Source organism: Sus scrofa, chromosome 18, assembly GCF_000003025.6.
Source record: "Sus scrofa isolate TJ Tabasco breed Duroc chromosome 18, Sscrofa11.1, whole genome shotgun sequence".
Taxonomy (NCBI): domain Eukaryota; kingdom Metazoa; phylum Chordata; class Mammalia; order Artiodactyla; family Suidae; genus Sus; species Sus scrofa.
Window position 1 is genome coordinate 1597283 of NC_010460.4, and position 17463 is coordinate 1614745.

Below are 17463 nucleotides of genomic sequence, written 5' to 3' on the forward strand. Positions count from 1 at the left end.
AATTCCTCCACTCGGGTCTGACACCCGAACCCAGAGGAGAGGCTCGCACTCCACGGCAGGGCTCGTTAGAGGGACAAAGGCAGGAGCCGCAGCGCTGCCACCCACCAGCGAGGGGAGATGGGGGATGACGAGAACTCAGTGCGTTCAGGGAACTAACATACGCAAGGCGCTCCGAGCGCGCCCGCCACTCCCGCAGCCACGGAGGCAAAACTCCCCATCCCTTCCCGGCGGAGACAGTTTCTGCTGCAAAACGCCCAGGAGCCGCATCACTTCAAAGACCGAACCCTGACTCTTGATGTTTTGTTTTCCACACAGCTCCATAACGGGCCGTACAAAATGTTTTTTTCCAAGAACAGGAATGCAGTTCTGAACACTGTCTTCAGACAATTCTGGACTCAGAGGATCTCTGTAACACCCCGACTTTAAACCTCAAATAATCCGGGTCCCAAGAAAGCAAACGTTCACCCTAATTCTTAAAAAAAACAAAACCAAAAAAAACCCTCATTCCTTAACAAAGTAGTAACGAGTAATTCTGAGGTATAAGAAAAAACTCAGTACAAAATGTTCATTTAATGCTTCGGGAAAATGAAACAGGACCAGGGGAAACACACTTTACAGAGCATTATTAAATTCCGAGATTTCTGGGTCCTAAAGATAAGATGACATTCCCCGTCAGTGCCATAAAACCATGAAATGACTCTCGATACTGTACACAAACCTGCTACCGCACCTAATGGAAAGTTCTATTAACAGAGATCCTGGAGTTTAATTAAACACACGAAAGGAAAACACATACGCTACCATGAATACCCACACCAGGAAAAGGTCACAGAATTCTGTGTAATTCCAAGTTGCCAATGGGCTACACAGCTTATTTTTAACTTAGAAAAGTTGCCAAAGGGTCAGTCTTTCGGCCAGGATACAGTAAGGGCTCCACATGTGACCTTAAAAGTTTACTCAGAAATAGGGAGATAGGTAATTAAAATAAATTGTGCAAACACATATCACACTGAGCTGCACAAATTATGAATTCAGGGATGCATTACTACGGCATTCGGGGCCACCACAACATTATCCGTTACTCTCAGGGCTACTAATGCTTGTGCTCAGAAGTGAAATGCGCTGTAAAATCAGGCCGAATGCGCGGGGCGGAGGCTCCCCTGGGCTCGGAGGAGGAATAAGCAGTCCTTAATTAGCCCATCGGGTTAAGTGCAAGCATTAATGGGCCTTTCCTAAAGTCTAGCTTGACATCTTTCTCCAAACATGGCCAAGAAGAAAGTTCCATTAGCAATATTAATACAAGCTTAGTTGATCATTTTCATTCAATTAACTTCTTTCAATTAAATAGATAGCTTGACAAAAGCAGTGATAAAAGACCGGCAGGGACAGCTGATGACTCCGCCGAACATTAGCGTGCGAGAGGTCGCTCGGTCGCTCGTGCTAAACGGACTGTAAATCCAGCATTCAATTTGGAAAATGCATTTCTTCTGCTCTCCCTCCTTTAATGAGCGATTTTAGCTGACTGGATGTGTTTGCTGCAGAAATTTCATGGGAAGTCAAGCACCCTTTCTCTTTTTTTCTACCCCAATAGTTATGGCCTCAGTGGCGGTGGTTTCCTGCCAACATTCCAGCCACGGGAACTCATAACTTCTCCTTCTGTGTGGTTAAAAATGAAGATACTTTAAAATAATTTATGTCCAACGGGCATTAAATTAATGACCTCATGCTACCTCTGCTAATCAATTTCTTCAAAGATTAAAAAATAAAATCCACAGGCCATCTCTCCGTGAAAAATAAAAACGAAAACATGAAAAAACTTTTGTTTCTGTGTCGCCTTGTGACGCAACATACTCGAGGGAACTTGCAAAAGACACAAGTACCAACGGGCAGACAAGGCTCCTGCGGAGGTGACAGTAAAAACAACAATGGCTTTTCCTTTTTCTTCTAAAATGAGTCGAGTGAACCAAGGAATTCAGAGAGTCTGTACCTTAAACAACTGAATCCATCGTTTCTGTTCCATCTGTATACACTGCTGCATTTCAGAATTCGTCGTAACTCCAACGCTCTGAAAGGCTGTGACGTACTCTTCCCGAACTTCCGGTTTTGTTTCCGGATAAGCCAACTTGATGATCCCTAAGCAGGCGTCTCGGAGGCACCGAGAAAGCATCACCAGCTCCTCCAAAGTAAAGGGCATCATTGATGACGGTCTCTGACCAGCAACTGAAAAACACAATCCAACTGCCTATCACATTTGGTTTCTTTTCCCTTCTCGACACCCACGGAAGACCTAAAAGGCTTCCAACTTGTCTGTCACTGGTGAAATGGACAGGCCGTGAGGCCCCAACAACCGGACCCCTGCGAGTTCTTACCTTCTATGGGATCACCGAAGAATTCGTTATCGTGTATGGAGATGAGGGAGTGGCTGAACAAGGAGCTAAAGAGGTAGAAGAGGGGGATGATTCGGCTGGAATCTTCGAAAGACATGGGAGAGCCCCTGGACATCACCTGAAGCAATGGCACCACAGACCTGGAATTGGGCAAAGGAGAGAAAAGGGGTTCGGTCTGGGGACAAATGGAGACGTGACCTCAGACACAGCCTGGGAGCGACGACGACAGGAGGACTCGCACGGCTCGGAGTCACCCTGACGACGCGGGTAACAAACACCCCGAAGAAGCAAGCCGCCCGCCCCACTCTCTCGACGGCATGAGCTCAGCCACACGAGGAGCCGGGCCAGGCTCGCGAGAGGAGCAGCTGGGGCCCGTCGCAAGGACTCTCACACGCGCACCTCGCCACCACGTGGAAAACCCTTTCCCACTCACTCACAGGTTAAACAGAGGCTGAGGCTTCGTGTCTCAGGAAAAGCATATCCAGCTACGGACACTTAGGAACAGTCACCACAGTCGAGGCAGCTGAACACTGAACCCGCCCAGGACCCCCAGGCAGACAGCCTTCCCGTGGGGCTCTGGGCCTCAGTCTACTTCCCGGCCTGCGAGGTGCCCCCCGCCTGCCCCCAGCAGCGTCCCCCTGCCACCCCTGCCCGGGCTGTGAGCCAGGGCCCGTCCCCACCCGGCCTGCTCTTCCCAGCAGCTGGTCAGCTGCCGCCTCTGCAGGGGGGGCAGACCCTAGGGGCAGGACACTCTCTGCTTTCCCTCGAACCATCTAGAGCTCAGAGGCCTCCCCCTCAGGACAGTCATCCAGGAGGTGCCCCGTGACCGGAGTCCCGGCGGGCTGCTGACCACCGCCAGAAGCCACAGGAGAGCGCGGCAGGAGGGGGCCTGGCAAAGATGCCTTTCTCCCGTGGCACCAGGGAAGCCTGGCTGCACTATCCGGAGCTTCAGGGCTTCCCCGGGGCACAGGTCAGGGGACAGCCCTGCCACCGCCGCCACCGCCAGGGCCGGGAAGGGCAGCCTGCACCGTCCCCACTCTGGCCACCGTCCTGTGTGCTCGTGGAGCACAGCGCTGAAGGGCTGAGTGAAGGAGACGGTGGCCCAAAAGGAACAGAGGGCGCACACGGGGGGGATGCAGCTCCCCGGCCCTCTCCAGACAAGGCAAGGATGACAGCAAAAGCTGCGGGGGGGATGTGGGGATGGGGGCCCCTCCTCTGCCAAGTCGCCCCCACCACAAGTTCCACGACGTGAAGAAGAGATGAAATGTCAGGTTTTTTAATATTTTGCTGCTGTTAGTAAAAGCAGTGGTTTGTATCTTGCAGCTCCCTAGCCATCAGCGGCAGAGGGCAAGAGCAACGGAGCGGATACACAGTACTTGGGGGAACACGTCCAGGTCGAGTTAACCACTGTGCGCCCTGTCAGCAGCCCCCACACTGGACACCCTCCCCCGCCCGTCACGCACCTGCATGCCAGGGTGCACACTTCTCACACAACTCTGGGTCCCTACAACGAGGTTAGGGCGATTATTCAACAGGAGCCCGCTGCTCCCTTTGACCCCGGGAAGGTAGGCCAAAGGACTTAGGCTCTGTCACTTCAAGGACGGGAGAGCGCTGGGCGAGAAGGGTCAGCGTGTGCCTGGGTCTCATCAGCCAGGACGCAGACGGAACGCACCTCCTCTTTCTCCACTGACCACTCACCCTGCTGTAAACACCCACTCAAATGCTCCCCTGACAACAGGACAACCTCAAAGACTTCTGTGCAAGTAAGACGCCCGTCATTTACTGGCGTGGGAGGAAAAGACAGCCCCCTGCACAAGGAGAGGGGCTGGATGGAGGTGGAGCCTCAGGGGCCCCCAGCCCAGCCTCAGCCTCCCAGCCCAGCCTGGCAGCACATCTCCTGCCCCGAGTCAAAGACTTCTCTTCCTCTCGAGGGGCTCTGGGGATGCACTCCTGCCTTGAAAAGCTGTAAGGACCGCCCTGAGCACCCCTCACCGCCGGGGACCACACTGGAGCTGATGTATAATCTACACAGTCCCTGCTGAGTTGAAGGCAGTAAGGAGCCAGGCCAGCTCACTGTGCGAGCCTGAGACTGGGCAAGAGCCCCTCGGGTCGGGCTGCACAGAGACGCCTAAGAGAAAAGAGAGACCAGCGCTCCTGTTCCTTTGCCGTCCCCTCGCCCCCATCACCGAGGAGCCTGTGAGGTCACACACCCCAGCTTCTAACCCAGGCTCCCAACCCAAGGCTCAGGGATCAGACAAGGAAGTCTACACTCCAACGTGCTCCTCTGATGCGCCCCTGCTCTACAAGTCCTGCTGTGAAAAGATTTTCAAGTTAAACCTAATGCCATTTACAGAAAAACCAGGCATCTCATCCTAAGTTTATCTGATAATACGTGTGATGAGATATACACATTAGGAATGTGTTAATACACTGTAAGTTCTTGAGGAGCTTTATTTTAATAAAATAAGTAAAAAGCAATGCATTCTCAAATGCTCTTTTAAGAAATGAGTTTTTAGGGCAGTTTCCACTGTAGCTAAGTGACTAGTATCCATGAGGATGTGGGTTCCATCCCTGGCCTTGCTCCGTGGGTTAAGGATCCGGCGTTGCCGTGAGCTGTGGTGTAGGTTGCAGAAGCGGCTCGGATCCTGTGCGGCTGTGGCTGTGGTGTAGGCCGGCGGCTGTAGCTCTAATTTGACCCCTAGCCTGGGAACCTCCATATGGTGCAGGCGTGGCCCTAAAAAGCAAAAAAAAAAAAAAGAAAAGCAAAAAAAATGAGTTTTTAAAAGGCTGTCTACTGTTACCAATGTATTACTAATACTTCAGTAGACTCGATACTCTCTCTTCACACAGCACGACCCGCTTCTTCACCAGGAGACAAAGGCCATAAACGAATAAGCAGTCCGGCAGGCAGCTGGGACAGGACTGTGGCCGCTGAGCTGAGACACGTGTAGGCCAATGGTAACTTCCTGTCCCAGTGATCCCCCCAGTATCCTTTTGCCCTAAAGGAACCTGTCATTCAGCAACACCAAGGCTGGCACCGTCATAAGAGGCTGAAACACACAAGCGCACACAGACAAACCTCACATTTTAACTTGAAAAGTAAAGGACATGAAGAAAACTTTCTAGATGTTAAGTTATTCCGGGTTTCTCTCACGTCTGTACTTCTGCTACTGGTGGTTAGACAAATAAACCATTTAGCCTTTAGGAGTTTCGTCGGCTGCAGTGCTGTCGTGAAAAACTCCCTTCCCAAGTCAGAGAGAATCATCACACATAGTGGAGCCTAAGACAGGGCACCAATGCTCTAGCTACAAAACCGCAAACACCATGGACACACAGGACAGGCCTGTGTTTGCCGGGAGAGGGGGGATGGACTGGGCGTCTGGGGTTGGTAGATGCAGACGCTGGCGTCTGGAGTGGACGGGCAGTGAGGCCCTGCCACAGAGCACAGGCAAGTGTGTAGCTGTCACTTGTGATGGAACATGACGGAGGACAACGAGAGAAAGACAACGTACACACACGTACGACTAGGTCACTCTGCTGTACAACAGAAATTGACAGCACAGTACAAATCAATCCGAATAAAAAATTTTTAAAAATAAAATAAAATACAAAAAACCCCCTCCCTTCAGGGAGTTCCCACTGTGGAACTATGGGTCGGGTATAACCGCAGCCGTGGTGCAGGTCACAGCTGCAGCTGGGATTCAAACTCCCCGGCCTGGGAACGTCCACATGGCGAATGCCTCCAAAAACGAAAAAACTAAACCCCCAAATTCCCTTCAGTTACTTAAGATGCATTAAAATCAGATGAAAAAGGAGTTCCCGTCGTGGCGCAGTGGTTAACGAATCCGACTAGGAACCATGAGGTTGCACGTTTGATCCCTGCCCTTGCTCAGTGGGTTAAGGTTCCGGTGTTGCCGTGAGCTATGGTGTAGGTCGCAGATGTGGCTCGGATCCCATGTTGCTGTGGCTCTGGCGTAGGCCGGTGGCTACAGCTCCGATTCGACCCCTAGCCTGGGAACCTCCATATGCCACAGGTGCGGCCCTAGAAAAGGCAAAAAGACCAAAAAAAAAAAAAAAAAAAAAAAAAAAAAACCAGATGAAAAAGACAGGAAGGTAACTCCCAGGAGTGCCGAGGACACTCAGCCATTGCAGTTACGGGCACTCCTGTCCCCCAGGGCACCGCCTTTCTCTCCACACACCACACCCACAGGCTCCAGGTCCAGAGCACCCAACTCACACAGCGGGTCACGGACCAAGAAAGCCTGGAGATGGGGCCCTATTTAAACTGCGGATGCCCCAAACTCACCACCAGTAAGCCTCTTGATTTCTTGGTCACAAAAGAATAAAGGCTTTTTTTTTTTTTTTTTTTTTTTTAAAGGAAACAGTCTTCCTTCCAGATGCTCGCCCTCAGACTGAAAGGTGCCCTCCTTCGGGGACAGGCTGGCGCACGGCCCGCGGGCAACGTGGTGCCGGTGTCCACTCAGGGCACGGACAGCACACGTGCAACAGCACTTCGGAGGCTGGTCCCCGAGAGACGGAGGCACACGCTTCCTTCCACGGACAGAAGGGTGAGCTCGGGTCTCCGACAGAGGGGTCCAGCTTGGGCTAAAAAGCCCGTTCACCATATAAGATTTTTGCATGTTAAATTCTCTACAAATGACACATTCAGTGAAATGAGGTGTATCAGAGATTTTAGCCTTCAAGTTCCATCATGACTCAAAATAAAAAACCAACTTATTTCAACAAAATGGTTTTAAAAACCAACTTCTATAATATTTTTATGTTTTAACGTTCATAATGGTTTCACATTTGCTTCAAATCTATAGTTTCACCATCAAAAGCACAGAAAACTGAGAGGCACATGGAGCAAAGAAATGTCAAGTTTCTGGTTTTCCAAAGAGGACTAGGATTTTTAAAACAAAATGACTCTCATATAAACCCATACTCTTAATATATACACACAACAAACTTTAAAATGACAATTTTTTCATTTTGTAAAATTAAAACTATCTAGAATTTTTGTTCTTATGCGACATAAGCTAAATAGAAGTATTACTTAAAAATACCTGTATACAGTGCTTTTGATTAGACTGCCACTTTCCGTGTCCTTAAGTTCAATTTACAAGTCTGTGTAACAACATACCCTGTGATCATCCGTGTTGTCATAGAAGATATGAGAAACCAAAGATGCCTCAGAAACCTGGCATTGAAGGCTAAACTGTAGAGCAGCCTAAAAAGGAATGGGGTAAAATAAGAGTTAGCAAATATTCATTCAACGTATTCCCAAAAGAAAAAAGCTCTGAACTGAAGACGCACCGAACTGAAAAAGCTTTCAAACGCCAATCTGAAAGTATCTGTGTTACCACCACAAAGAGCCTGCTTCCTACAACTAGGAGCTTTGCTGGACGTCGCTGTGTCCACGGCTTTGGGCCTAAGCCCGCCCTGGGCAGTGCGACGAGATCCAGCCCCAGAGGGGCCGGGACTGATTGCACGCATTTTGTGAATCAGCGGATTTCCGCAGTGGGAGACCTGTGAGGCTTCGTCCTACCTCCAGGTTGTCAGGTTTGCTGGAGCCCGAGTCGCAGCCCCCAAGGCGCCTGAGGGCCAGCACCTCTGCCTCCTCAAGGTCAGGGCTGCCACCGGGGTCTCTCAGACCCCTCCCAGTAAGGGTGATGGGTGATCTAAGTGAAAGCATCGCCCCGTGTGTCTCCACAATACAGTTCATTACCGTCGTTTCTGCGAATATTCTCCTGCGCATAATGTTCTAATAGATTGAACTCTGCAAGGGGCATATAAATTTAATGCCCACAGTGGAAGAGAAAGGAACAGGGTTTAGATAAATAAGTCACTTTTCAATAGAAACATCTCAAATTTAACTGTTTGCGTTCCCGCATTCAATCAAAATATCAGATACGTGCTCCAGGATTAGGATTTTCGGAGTATATAGCAGGGATTATGGAGTTTCGGTTTTTAAAAATTCAATCTTATTTCACTGTGGTGCTTCTGAGATATCCAAATGGCATTAAGAGCATGATCATTTAAAAACAGTGAAAGCATAAAATACGTGACATTTACCCAGGATTGTGACTCCTGGGTTAGGAAAAAATCCATTTGATCGTTTAGCCCAACCGCTCCTCAAATGTCACACAGGCCAAAAGCAGCCTGTTTCTATGGGAAAAAGAGGGGACTGTGCTACATCAGCTCTAAGGTCTTTTTCCAGCCGAAAAGGATGATGATTCTATAAAAGTGAGTTCTGCTGGTCACACGTAAACCCACACGATAACAACAACACACTAATGCACGAGGCTGAGAAATTTAAAGTTACTAGAATACTCAAAAATGGTAATGCAATAAATCATAGGAGATCAATTAAATAAACTATGGAAAAGAGAGTAAGAACAACAAAAAAACTATAAAAAACATGAACTCTCAACATAGAAATTCTAGAAGGTAGTATGTCCTTGCTTTATTTCTCCTAAGAAACTTAAGAAATTAAGCTCTTTTTAAAATAAGGTACTATCAAGTATCATTTTACAAAGATTTTTACTTAAATTCATCTTAAACATAAAATTCAGCACCTCAAAAATCTGAAGTACGTATTTTAAGCAAGTGTGTTTGCTCTTTTTTCTAAACAACACAAAAGGCCAAAGATCACAGCAACCTTTCATCCCACCCCCGGGAACAAGAGTCAATGCCCCGGATGCAGCCTCCAGGTACTCTGCCAACAGACCTCCGGAGAAGTGGGTTCCCCTACTGCGCCTCCTCTCATAACCCAACTCTTCACCCAAGACTGTAACGGCCGTCTTTCTGCAGGGGTACACACATTTCTGAAACACCACTGTCAGGGCTACACACATCCAAAGTTAACTTTGAGACAACCACAGCTCCTAAATCAATCATGATGCGATCATAAGGCAAATGAATAAAACTTTTTATACATTTAACAAAGGTTATTTGCGGCTTTAGTGCTAAAAGGTAAGGACGTGATGTGTTTTTTAGCATATATCGGGGATATATTTAAAATCATCCAGGAAGCTTTATTTAGAGGAGACAACCCTCTGAGTTAAGCAGTAAAGGGCATAAATCCGGGGTAGGCGTCTGCACAGACTGGCCAAGGTATTAAAGAGAACACAACAGCGCACAGCAGCTCGTCCGCAGGCACTAAAGGTCACGGCAGCAAGGTATTCCCAGAGATGTCCTCTGAACGGAAAGGCGTCACACGCAGGAGAAATACGACAAGCCAGCCGCCCGCAGCACCGCCCACTCCTGCCCCAGCGAGCGCAGGTGGGAGACCACGTGCTTTCCTGCTCCAAGGGTCACTTCACTGCCAAGAGCAATATTAAAAGAAATACATAAAAACGGAACTGTCCTGTTGTGCAGCAGAAATTAACACACTGTAAATCAACTATACTTCAATAAAAAAATTAAATACATATACAAATTGCACCTCTGAGATAACGCAAAATTAAAAATAAGCTCCAAATTTCCTTAATGATAACAAACATTTTAAGATGTATTTCAGTTTAAGTGCACCTGTCAAAACATTTTTTCTTCACAAACTAGGAACTGAGATTAGAAGATAAGCTTTAGGAGTTCCCGCTGTAGCTCAGCAGTTAACCAACCCAACTAGTATCCATGAAGACAAAAGTTCAATCCTTGGCCTTGCACAGTGGGTTAAGGATCCGGTGCTGCCATGGGCTGTGCTATAGGTTTCAGACACCTTGGATCCCATGTTGTGGGCTGTGGCTGTGACGTAGGCCAGCAGTTTCAGCTAGGATTCGACCCCTAGCCTGGGAACTTCCATATGCCGTGGGAGTGGCTCCAAAAAAGACAAAAAAAAAAAAAAAAAGAAGAAGAAGAAAAGCTTAGACACACAGCTGTGTTAAAACTAACAGCCCAGCGCTAAAACCATCATCAGTTTAAACACAGTTCCCTTTCCCCTGACAATTAATTTGAAGATGAACAGATTCCAACCTCTACTCACCCATCTACTGCGGTTTCAATTAAAACGGGAGAAGGCAGCACTCTGGACCTTTGACGCCTGCCCTGATAGTCGCTCCCCTTACAGTTCTTACAGAAAACTTCTGTAAAACCTCAGAACAGCCTGTGATGCTTTTTCCAAGTTTACTTACTTGTACTCCTGTGACTTGTCATTCTCAAATGTTTCTGAGAAGGTTCAAAACTCACTACAAATTAAGTCCTAAACTTGATTAAAGCTGGCCTACTTTATTCACCTGATGTCTCTTAATAGGAACTACTGCCAGTTCCGTTTATAATCTACATGATCTCAAAACAGATCGTAATAAAGCCATTGTGTTGAATGAAATGTTAAAATCTCCATTTTCTGACCTTTATAGCAGAATGCAAATTATAACAAGAACCAATAGCTGTGTGTGCCTACTGTTTACACCAAAAGTATCACTGATAATAAAAGCAAGCATGAAGTCATTGGCAAAAAAACCAAATCTGTTTCTCTACAGGTGCATCCTCAGTATTTTTCCTGCACTGAAGTCATCTGCATAGTCATTCTATCTCAAATCATTAAAGATATGCATTTACAAACCAAGAGCTAAAGGAGTATCCACCATCACTTCCCGGGCACACGACTTGTCTAAATCACAATGATTAATAACACAACACACCGCTAACCTGGCTTGTTTTACTGGTTTTCGGTAGAAAAATCAGGCATGTGATACAATAAAATGATTCTGATGGCTTATGATCTGACGCACATATAAGAAAACTACAGGTAAACTGGAACACCAACCTTTCTGATCCCTAAAACACTACCGCGAAAACTCCATTTCAGGAGTTCCCGGCATGGCCCAGTGGAAATAAATCTGACTAGCATCCATGAGGACACAGGTTCGATCCCTGGCCTTGCTCACTGGGTTAAGGATCCAGTGTTGCCATGAGCTGTGGTGTAGGTCGCAGATGCGGCTCGGATCTGGTGTTGCTGTGGCTGTGGTGCAGGCCGGCAGCTGTAGCTCCGACTAGACCCCTAGCCTGGGAACCTCCAATATGCCATGGGTGCGGTCCAAAAAAGACAAAAAATTCCATTTCAAAGTTTTTAGATACTAAAGCAACAAAAGAGCCAAGCCCCAAAGAACATGCTCATCTATCCACCTTAAGTATAAACCCAAACTCCTGCAATCAGTCGTCTAAAAGGAAGTACCCACCGTAAAATGAAAATTTCACCGGCAGCTGTAATTACAGCGAAAGCTCGGGACACCAACCCAGGAGACTTCTGAAGGACGACCACCTCCGCACGACTCTAACAGCCAAGAACGGCAGACGCCTTCTGGTTCTGGGCAGACACCAGCCCCGGGAAAAGCAGAGGCATGAAACGCCCTGGGGCATAAAAACCAGCCCAGTGGGATCAAGGAAGTGCAAGCAGCACGGTTGGTTGGGGCAGGACGTCTTTTACGGCTAGAAACAGGCTAGAGAGGGGACAAGTGACAAAAACTCGGTGATGAGGAAGGGACACGCTACACATCAGTAAGTTAAGGCGTGTGAACTTTCTTCTGAACCGGAAGGGTTCCTGGGTAGATGTCTAAGCAAAAGAATGAAACACTGAGGGTTGTATCTTTGACAATTCAGTGTGGCAACACACGACCCAGAGGATGCAGGAGTCACCTATCGTGCTGACGAATGCAGACGGGGAACGGCGGAGAAAGGCAGGACTCCCAGCCTGGATTTTCGGGCCGCGCCGTCCAACAGAACCTTCTGTGGTGATGGAAACGTCCGAGCAGTGCCGTCCACATGGCAGCTGCCGGCCACCCGGGATGACTGAGCACCTGCAGTGTGGCTGGGATGACCGAGGAAGTGGGTGGGTACTTCACTCTAATTAAGGGGAAGCAGCCACAGGGCACTGCCACCCCAGCGTGACCTCCCCCAGGTTTTGGGGAACGATGCTGAGCTCCATCAGTGCGCAAGGAGCAGGAGGTCAAGCGGCCGAGTGGGAGCCTGGAGCTCTAGAAAGCAGGGCGGCTGCCTGAATGGAAGCACCCACGGGGATAAAGAAGGAGGCAGCTGAACAGGAGAAAGCAGTCGAAGGGTCAGGAAACACTGCAGCAGCCACGGAGGGCACTGAGAGGGCAGGCCCAGGAGGAGGAGCAGGGAACAGGCTGCCCAGCTCCGAGCAGAACGATCAGAGGGGCTCGGGAGCTGGGGGGAGGCCTCCGCACAGCAGCGGGGGGCGCCAGAGCCGGGCCGCAGCAGCACAACTCCGCTCAGTTAAACACTGGGCCACTGCCCGCTGATTCTAGGCTGGCCGGGGTACAGCTGGAGCGCTTGGCAGCAGGCTGTCCTCAGCCATCTCCTCAAATGCCCCGCCGTCTAGGTTTCCTTCTCTCGGTTGCCATTTTTTCCCCGCTCACCATAAACCAGTTCATGTTCATTTGTATTTAAAATGAGTGAATAGGTTTTCTTAAAGAAAAATGAATTTTAAATTCAAAAATGTGTACAGGTTTCTAAATTTTCTCATAAGAGGAGCCGGCGGTTCATTTATTACTTAATATGTAAAATTAATGTGGCCCAGATTCACTCCCTGGTCCGGCAACATCTGCATGCTGCAGTTGCCACAAAAAAAAAAAAAAAAAAAAAAAAAAAAATCACACGACCCCAAACTCAAACCCACATTTAAAAGCACATGAGCCAAGCCCACGCTCTCCTCCTCCCTCAGCACCAGCAAAACCAGACACACGAGTGATCACTCCTACCAATTTCCTACGAACGCTGATGATACAAAACACGGTCTTACTCTTGTCGCCTTTAGAGACACAAAGAGATTTTCATTCGCACTGCTCTACGGCTTCCTTTTATCCCTTAAGCCTGTATCTTGGATGAAGGTCCCTTGTGGTGCAGCGGCTTTAGGATCCGGCGTTGCCGCACCTGTGGCACGGGTGTGACCCCAGGCCAGGAACTTCCACATGCTGAGGTGTGGCTGACCCCCCCTGCCCCCTATACAGCTTAGAAATCTTTCCATGTCAATGCAGAAGGGGCTTCCAAATTCCTCTATGCCTCCTGACAATCAACGTTCAAGGGAGACGAAAGCTGCAACCCCAACCCTGAAGAGAAGAGGGCCCGGCGTGGGCGCCCGCCTGGGCCCGCGAGCGGCTCATCATCTCGAAGCACCTTACAAAAGCCCAAGCAGCTCCAAGCTGCAGCAGTTAAAAGAAGCCGATTCGCTCTTTCATGAGCTATGAAAGACATTCTAAGTACTCAAAGCCTAATATATTTAAACCATAAATAAAATTCCTGGAGTACTTTCTTAGAGGAAACAGGTGCTGTGCTCATAAAAGCGAGGCTCCATATAAAGCTCCTTTACCGTGAAACACCTTCTGGAAGCGGCTCGCAAGGAAATCCAGACCAAGGCACTGATGCATTAAACTCAGTCACTACCGCCCAAAGCAACGGACTTTGTGCCCCAACAAAGCGAGTGGCCCCGCTGAGCCGCCAGAGCCTCAGAACTCACATCCTGCTCCGATGCAATCAGCCCACAGAGAGCTAATCACCTCACCTCAGGGCCGCAGGGACATCTGACTTCCTCCTCAGTCATAAACACCCCTGAGCTCAGGCGCCAATTAGCTGCTGCATTAGCATTTACTTTCCGAGGCTTGTGGCCAGCGTGGTCCCCGCTTACAGTTCATTTCAAAGAATGCGCTCCTAGCGAAAGCAGCAGCTCTTTTCCTGTTACCAGACAGCGTCGCTAAAAAGCGACGGGGACCCCTGAGGCTCCCACCTGAGGGTCCCACCAGTTCTGTGCTGAGACAGGACCGACTTCCCGGTGGGACCACCACGTGCGGCCCCACTGCGCTCCAACACTGTTCTGTGTGGTTTTCAAGGCGCTGCTCGACTATCACCCAAAACGGGAGGGGGGAGAAAATACCTGAAGGTCACCGACACATTCCTCGGCCACACTTGAAACGGTGACATTTCCTTTTGTCCTTCGAGGTTACGAAAAACAAATGGTTTTCAAGAACCAGACTATACTGTCAAGGGCCATCTGGCAGAAAGAGAGCAACGAAAAAACCCTAAAAAGATACGTGGGACATTCGTTCCATCACCCAGGCACTTGGCGGACTGCTTTCTAAAGGGGTGGCCAGGACCCAGCTCCCCGCGTCCCAGAAACAGACGACAACGAGCTCTTTGGCTGCGAACACGGTACAGGCCGGGAAAGGGCCAGACCGTCGGGCCGGGTTTGGAAACAAAGAAGCGCAAAGCCACAAACGCTCCTGTTCCACGGCCCCGGCGGACCGGGGCCGCGTGAGGGGCGCGGCTGAGCAGGGCCCGGGCGGAGACTCGCCTGGCTTTGGGCACCATGACCCGGTGCTGCACCATCAGCGTGTGGCAGACGGCCGCCATCAGCGTGAAGGCCTCCTCGCTGGCCGAATCCCTCCAGACCAGGTTGAGCAGGGTGTTGGTCTGCTGCTTGGTATCCAGCTTTTTCAGGCACTCCTCGGTGATGTACGGGACGGAGAGTCGGCCGCCCTCCTAAAGCACAGCAGGCAGAGGAGGCGAGGTTAGCCACGTGCCAGGACAATCTGGCTCCGCACGACAGACAGAGAGGCTCTAATTTTCCTTTGGGTGAAAAGAGGACCAGAAGCCTCATCTAAAAAGCATCCACGGAGTTCCCGTCGTGGCGCAGTGGAAACGAATCCAACTAGGAACCATGAGGTTGCGGGTTCGATTCCTGGCCTTGCTCAGTGGGTTAAGGATCCGGCGTTGCCATGAGCTGTGGTGTAGGTCGCAGACATGGCTCAGATCCCGCGTTATTGTGGCCCTGGTGTAGGCCGGCGGCTACAGCCGTAATTTGACCCCTAGCCTGGGAACCTCCATAGGCCGCGGGAGCGGCCCAAGAAATAGCAAAAAGACAAAAAAAATAAATAAATAAAAATTAAAAAAAAAATAAAAAGCATCCACCTCACAAGGAGCAAGTCGCTATCTCTGCAAAGACATCCGTGACAGTCACGTGAAATCCTGAGACTCACAGTCATTACCCACAGCAGGCACCAATTCTGCCCAGCACGTGACACCACAACGGTGACTGCTCCGTTGGCCTCCTGATGTGACAAGATTCTCAGTCCTTACAAGTTAGGAAAAGTTCATTTCCTACTTTTTAGACTGCACTGCACTAATCACACGTGTGAAAATGTAACATCATCTGATAAACTTCCATTTTACATTATCTGAGACATTATGGTTTAAGAAAAACAGATGAAAGAATTTTTTGAAAATATTTGTTATTTCACATCCTAACTTCTCCAGAAGATCTGATTCACTGATCTCATCCGCGCTAACGCTCTACGCAGTCTACCTCGGGATGAGAACCGAAGACGTATACCTTCTTCGTACAGGTGTGCAGAGACGTGCACATAGAAAAATGTGGCTATACACGACACTGAGCCCTGCTGACTGGACTGTCATAACCTGGATGAATGTAATTTATGGAATTTATAATATCTACCAAATACAAGAGAGACATACATATATCTTCACCCGAATACAAACTATACCGCGTCCACAGAGTTCCCACTGCAGCTCAGCGGAAATGAATCCAACTGGTAGCCATGAGGATGCGGGTTCGATCCCTGGCCTCACTCAGTGGGTTAAAGATCTGGCATTGCTGCGAGCCGTGGCGTAGGTCAGACACGGTTCGGATCCGGCACTGCTGCGGCTGTGGTGTGGGCCTGCAACTGCAGCTCCGACTGGACCTCTGGCCTGGGAGCTTCCATATGCTGCACCAGCAGCCCTAAAAAATAATAAAATAAAACAACACATCACACTGTGTACAGATACACCTTGTAGATGCTGAGGGTTTGGTTCCAGATCACAATAAAGCACCTATCAAAATAAAGCAAGTCTCGCCAATTTCTTGGTTTTCTAGTGCATGTGAAAGTTATGTTTACTCTCAGCATGGTGTGGCTCATGCGCAGTGTTGCCATGGCTGTAGTGTCGACCACAGCTGCAGCCTCATAACAACAAAAACCATACTAGGGAGTTCCCGTTGTAGTTCAGTGGTAACAAACCCAACTAGTATCCATGAGGTTGTGAGTTCGATCCCTGGCCTTGCTCAGTGGGTTAAAGATCCGGCACTGCCATGACCTGTGGAGTAGGTCGCAGATGTGGCTCGGATCTGGCATTGCTGGGGCTGTGGTGTAGGCCGACAGTTGCAGCTCCGACTGGACCCCGAGCCTGGGAACCTCCACACGCCGCCCCACCCTGCACAGCTCGAGCCACACACGAGTGTGTTCCTCACGGGACTAGACTTGGCATTAATCAAGCGAAATTTCGTAACCAACGAAAAAGTACTTAAAACTCAGGACAGCCATTCCTCAAGCCACCTCAATTGTGTGAATAAGAGAAAAAGTCAGTGGCAAAGCATCACCTCTGTAAGACAGACAACGTGTGCGCATGTGACCTAAAGCTCTTTGCTCCTTGAAAATACCGAGCAAACAACGCTAGGTAAGAAATGGGAGAAGGGGACATGGAGCTAACACGGGACAATGCGGTTACAATTAATTTTTAAGGAAACCATAGTATTTATCATCTTGAAAACTGACAGAAGATTTTACAAGGTGTTCAGAAGACAGGGTAAGAAGAAATGCACTTTTTTTATTTTAGGGGCTGGGGGGAGGAAAGACTAATGGATACAGGGTTTCTTTGTGACGTGATGAAAATGTTCTAAAATTAGATAGTGGTGATGATTGCACAGTTATGCTAAGATACTGAAAAATCACTGCATTGTATGTCATTTTAAAAGGGTGAATTTGGGGAGTTCCCACTGTGACTCAGCACTAACAAACCCGACTGATATCCATGAGGATATGGGTTCGATCCCTGTCCTCACTCAGCAGGTTAAGGATCCGGCGTTGCGATGAGCTGCGGTGTAGGTCGCAGACGCGGGTGGGATCTGCCGTTGCTGTGGCTGTGGCGTAGGCTTAGGCGTAGGTTCCTAGCCGGGAGCCTCCATATGCTGCGGGTATGGCCCGAAAAAGCAAACAAACAACCAAACCAGGAAGGACACAAAGTTAAAAGGACTTCCAACGTCAGCTGAGGGTGCCCACAGTGAATC

At 49.1% G+C, this 17463-nt stretch overlaps 1 protein-coding gene across 6 annotated transcripts in view; it reads right to left on the reverse strand.

Moving 5' to 3' along the window:
- The window catches only part of UBE3C (ubiquitin protein ligase E3C), a 111821-nt gene that overhangs the window by 54829 nt on the left and 39529 nt on the right, over positions 1 to 17463 (reverse strand). For 5 of the 6 annotated variants that reach the window (XM_021079033.1, XM_021079032.1, XM_021079036.1 and 2 more), the window contains 4 exons: positions 14695 to 14882; positions 7531 to 7617; positions 2370 to 2527; positions 1988 to 2220 (listed from right to left, as the gene is read on the reverse strand). In XM_021079033.1, the coding sequence (XP_020934692.1) occupies positions 1988 to 2220; positions 2370 to 2527; positions 7531 to 7617; positions 14695 to 14882 (666 nt within the window). The remainder of the gene's footprint in view (positions 1 to 1987; positions 2221 to 2369; positions 2528 to 7530; positions 7618 to 14694; positions 14883 to 17463) is intronic. The other variant, XM_021079034.1, reaches the window with a different exon arrangement.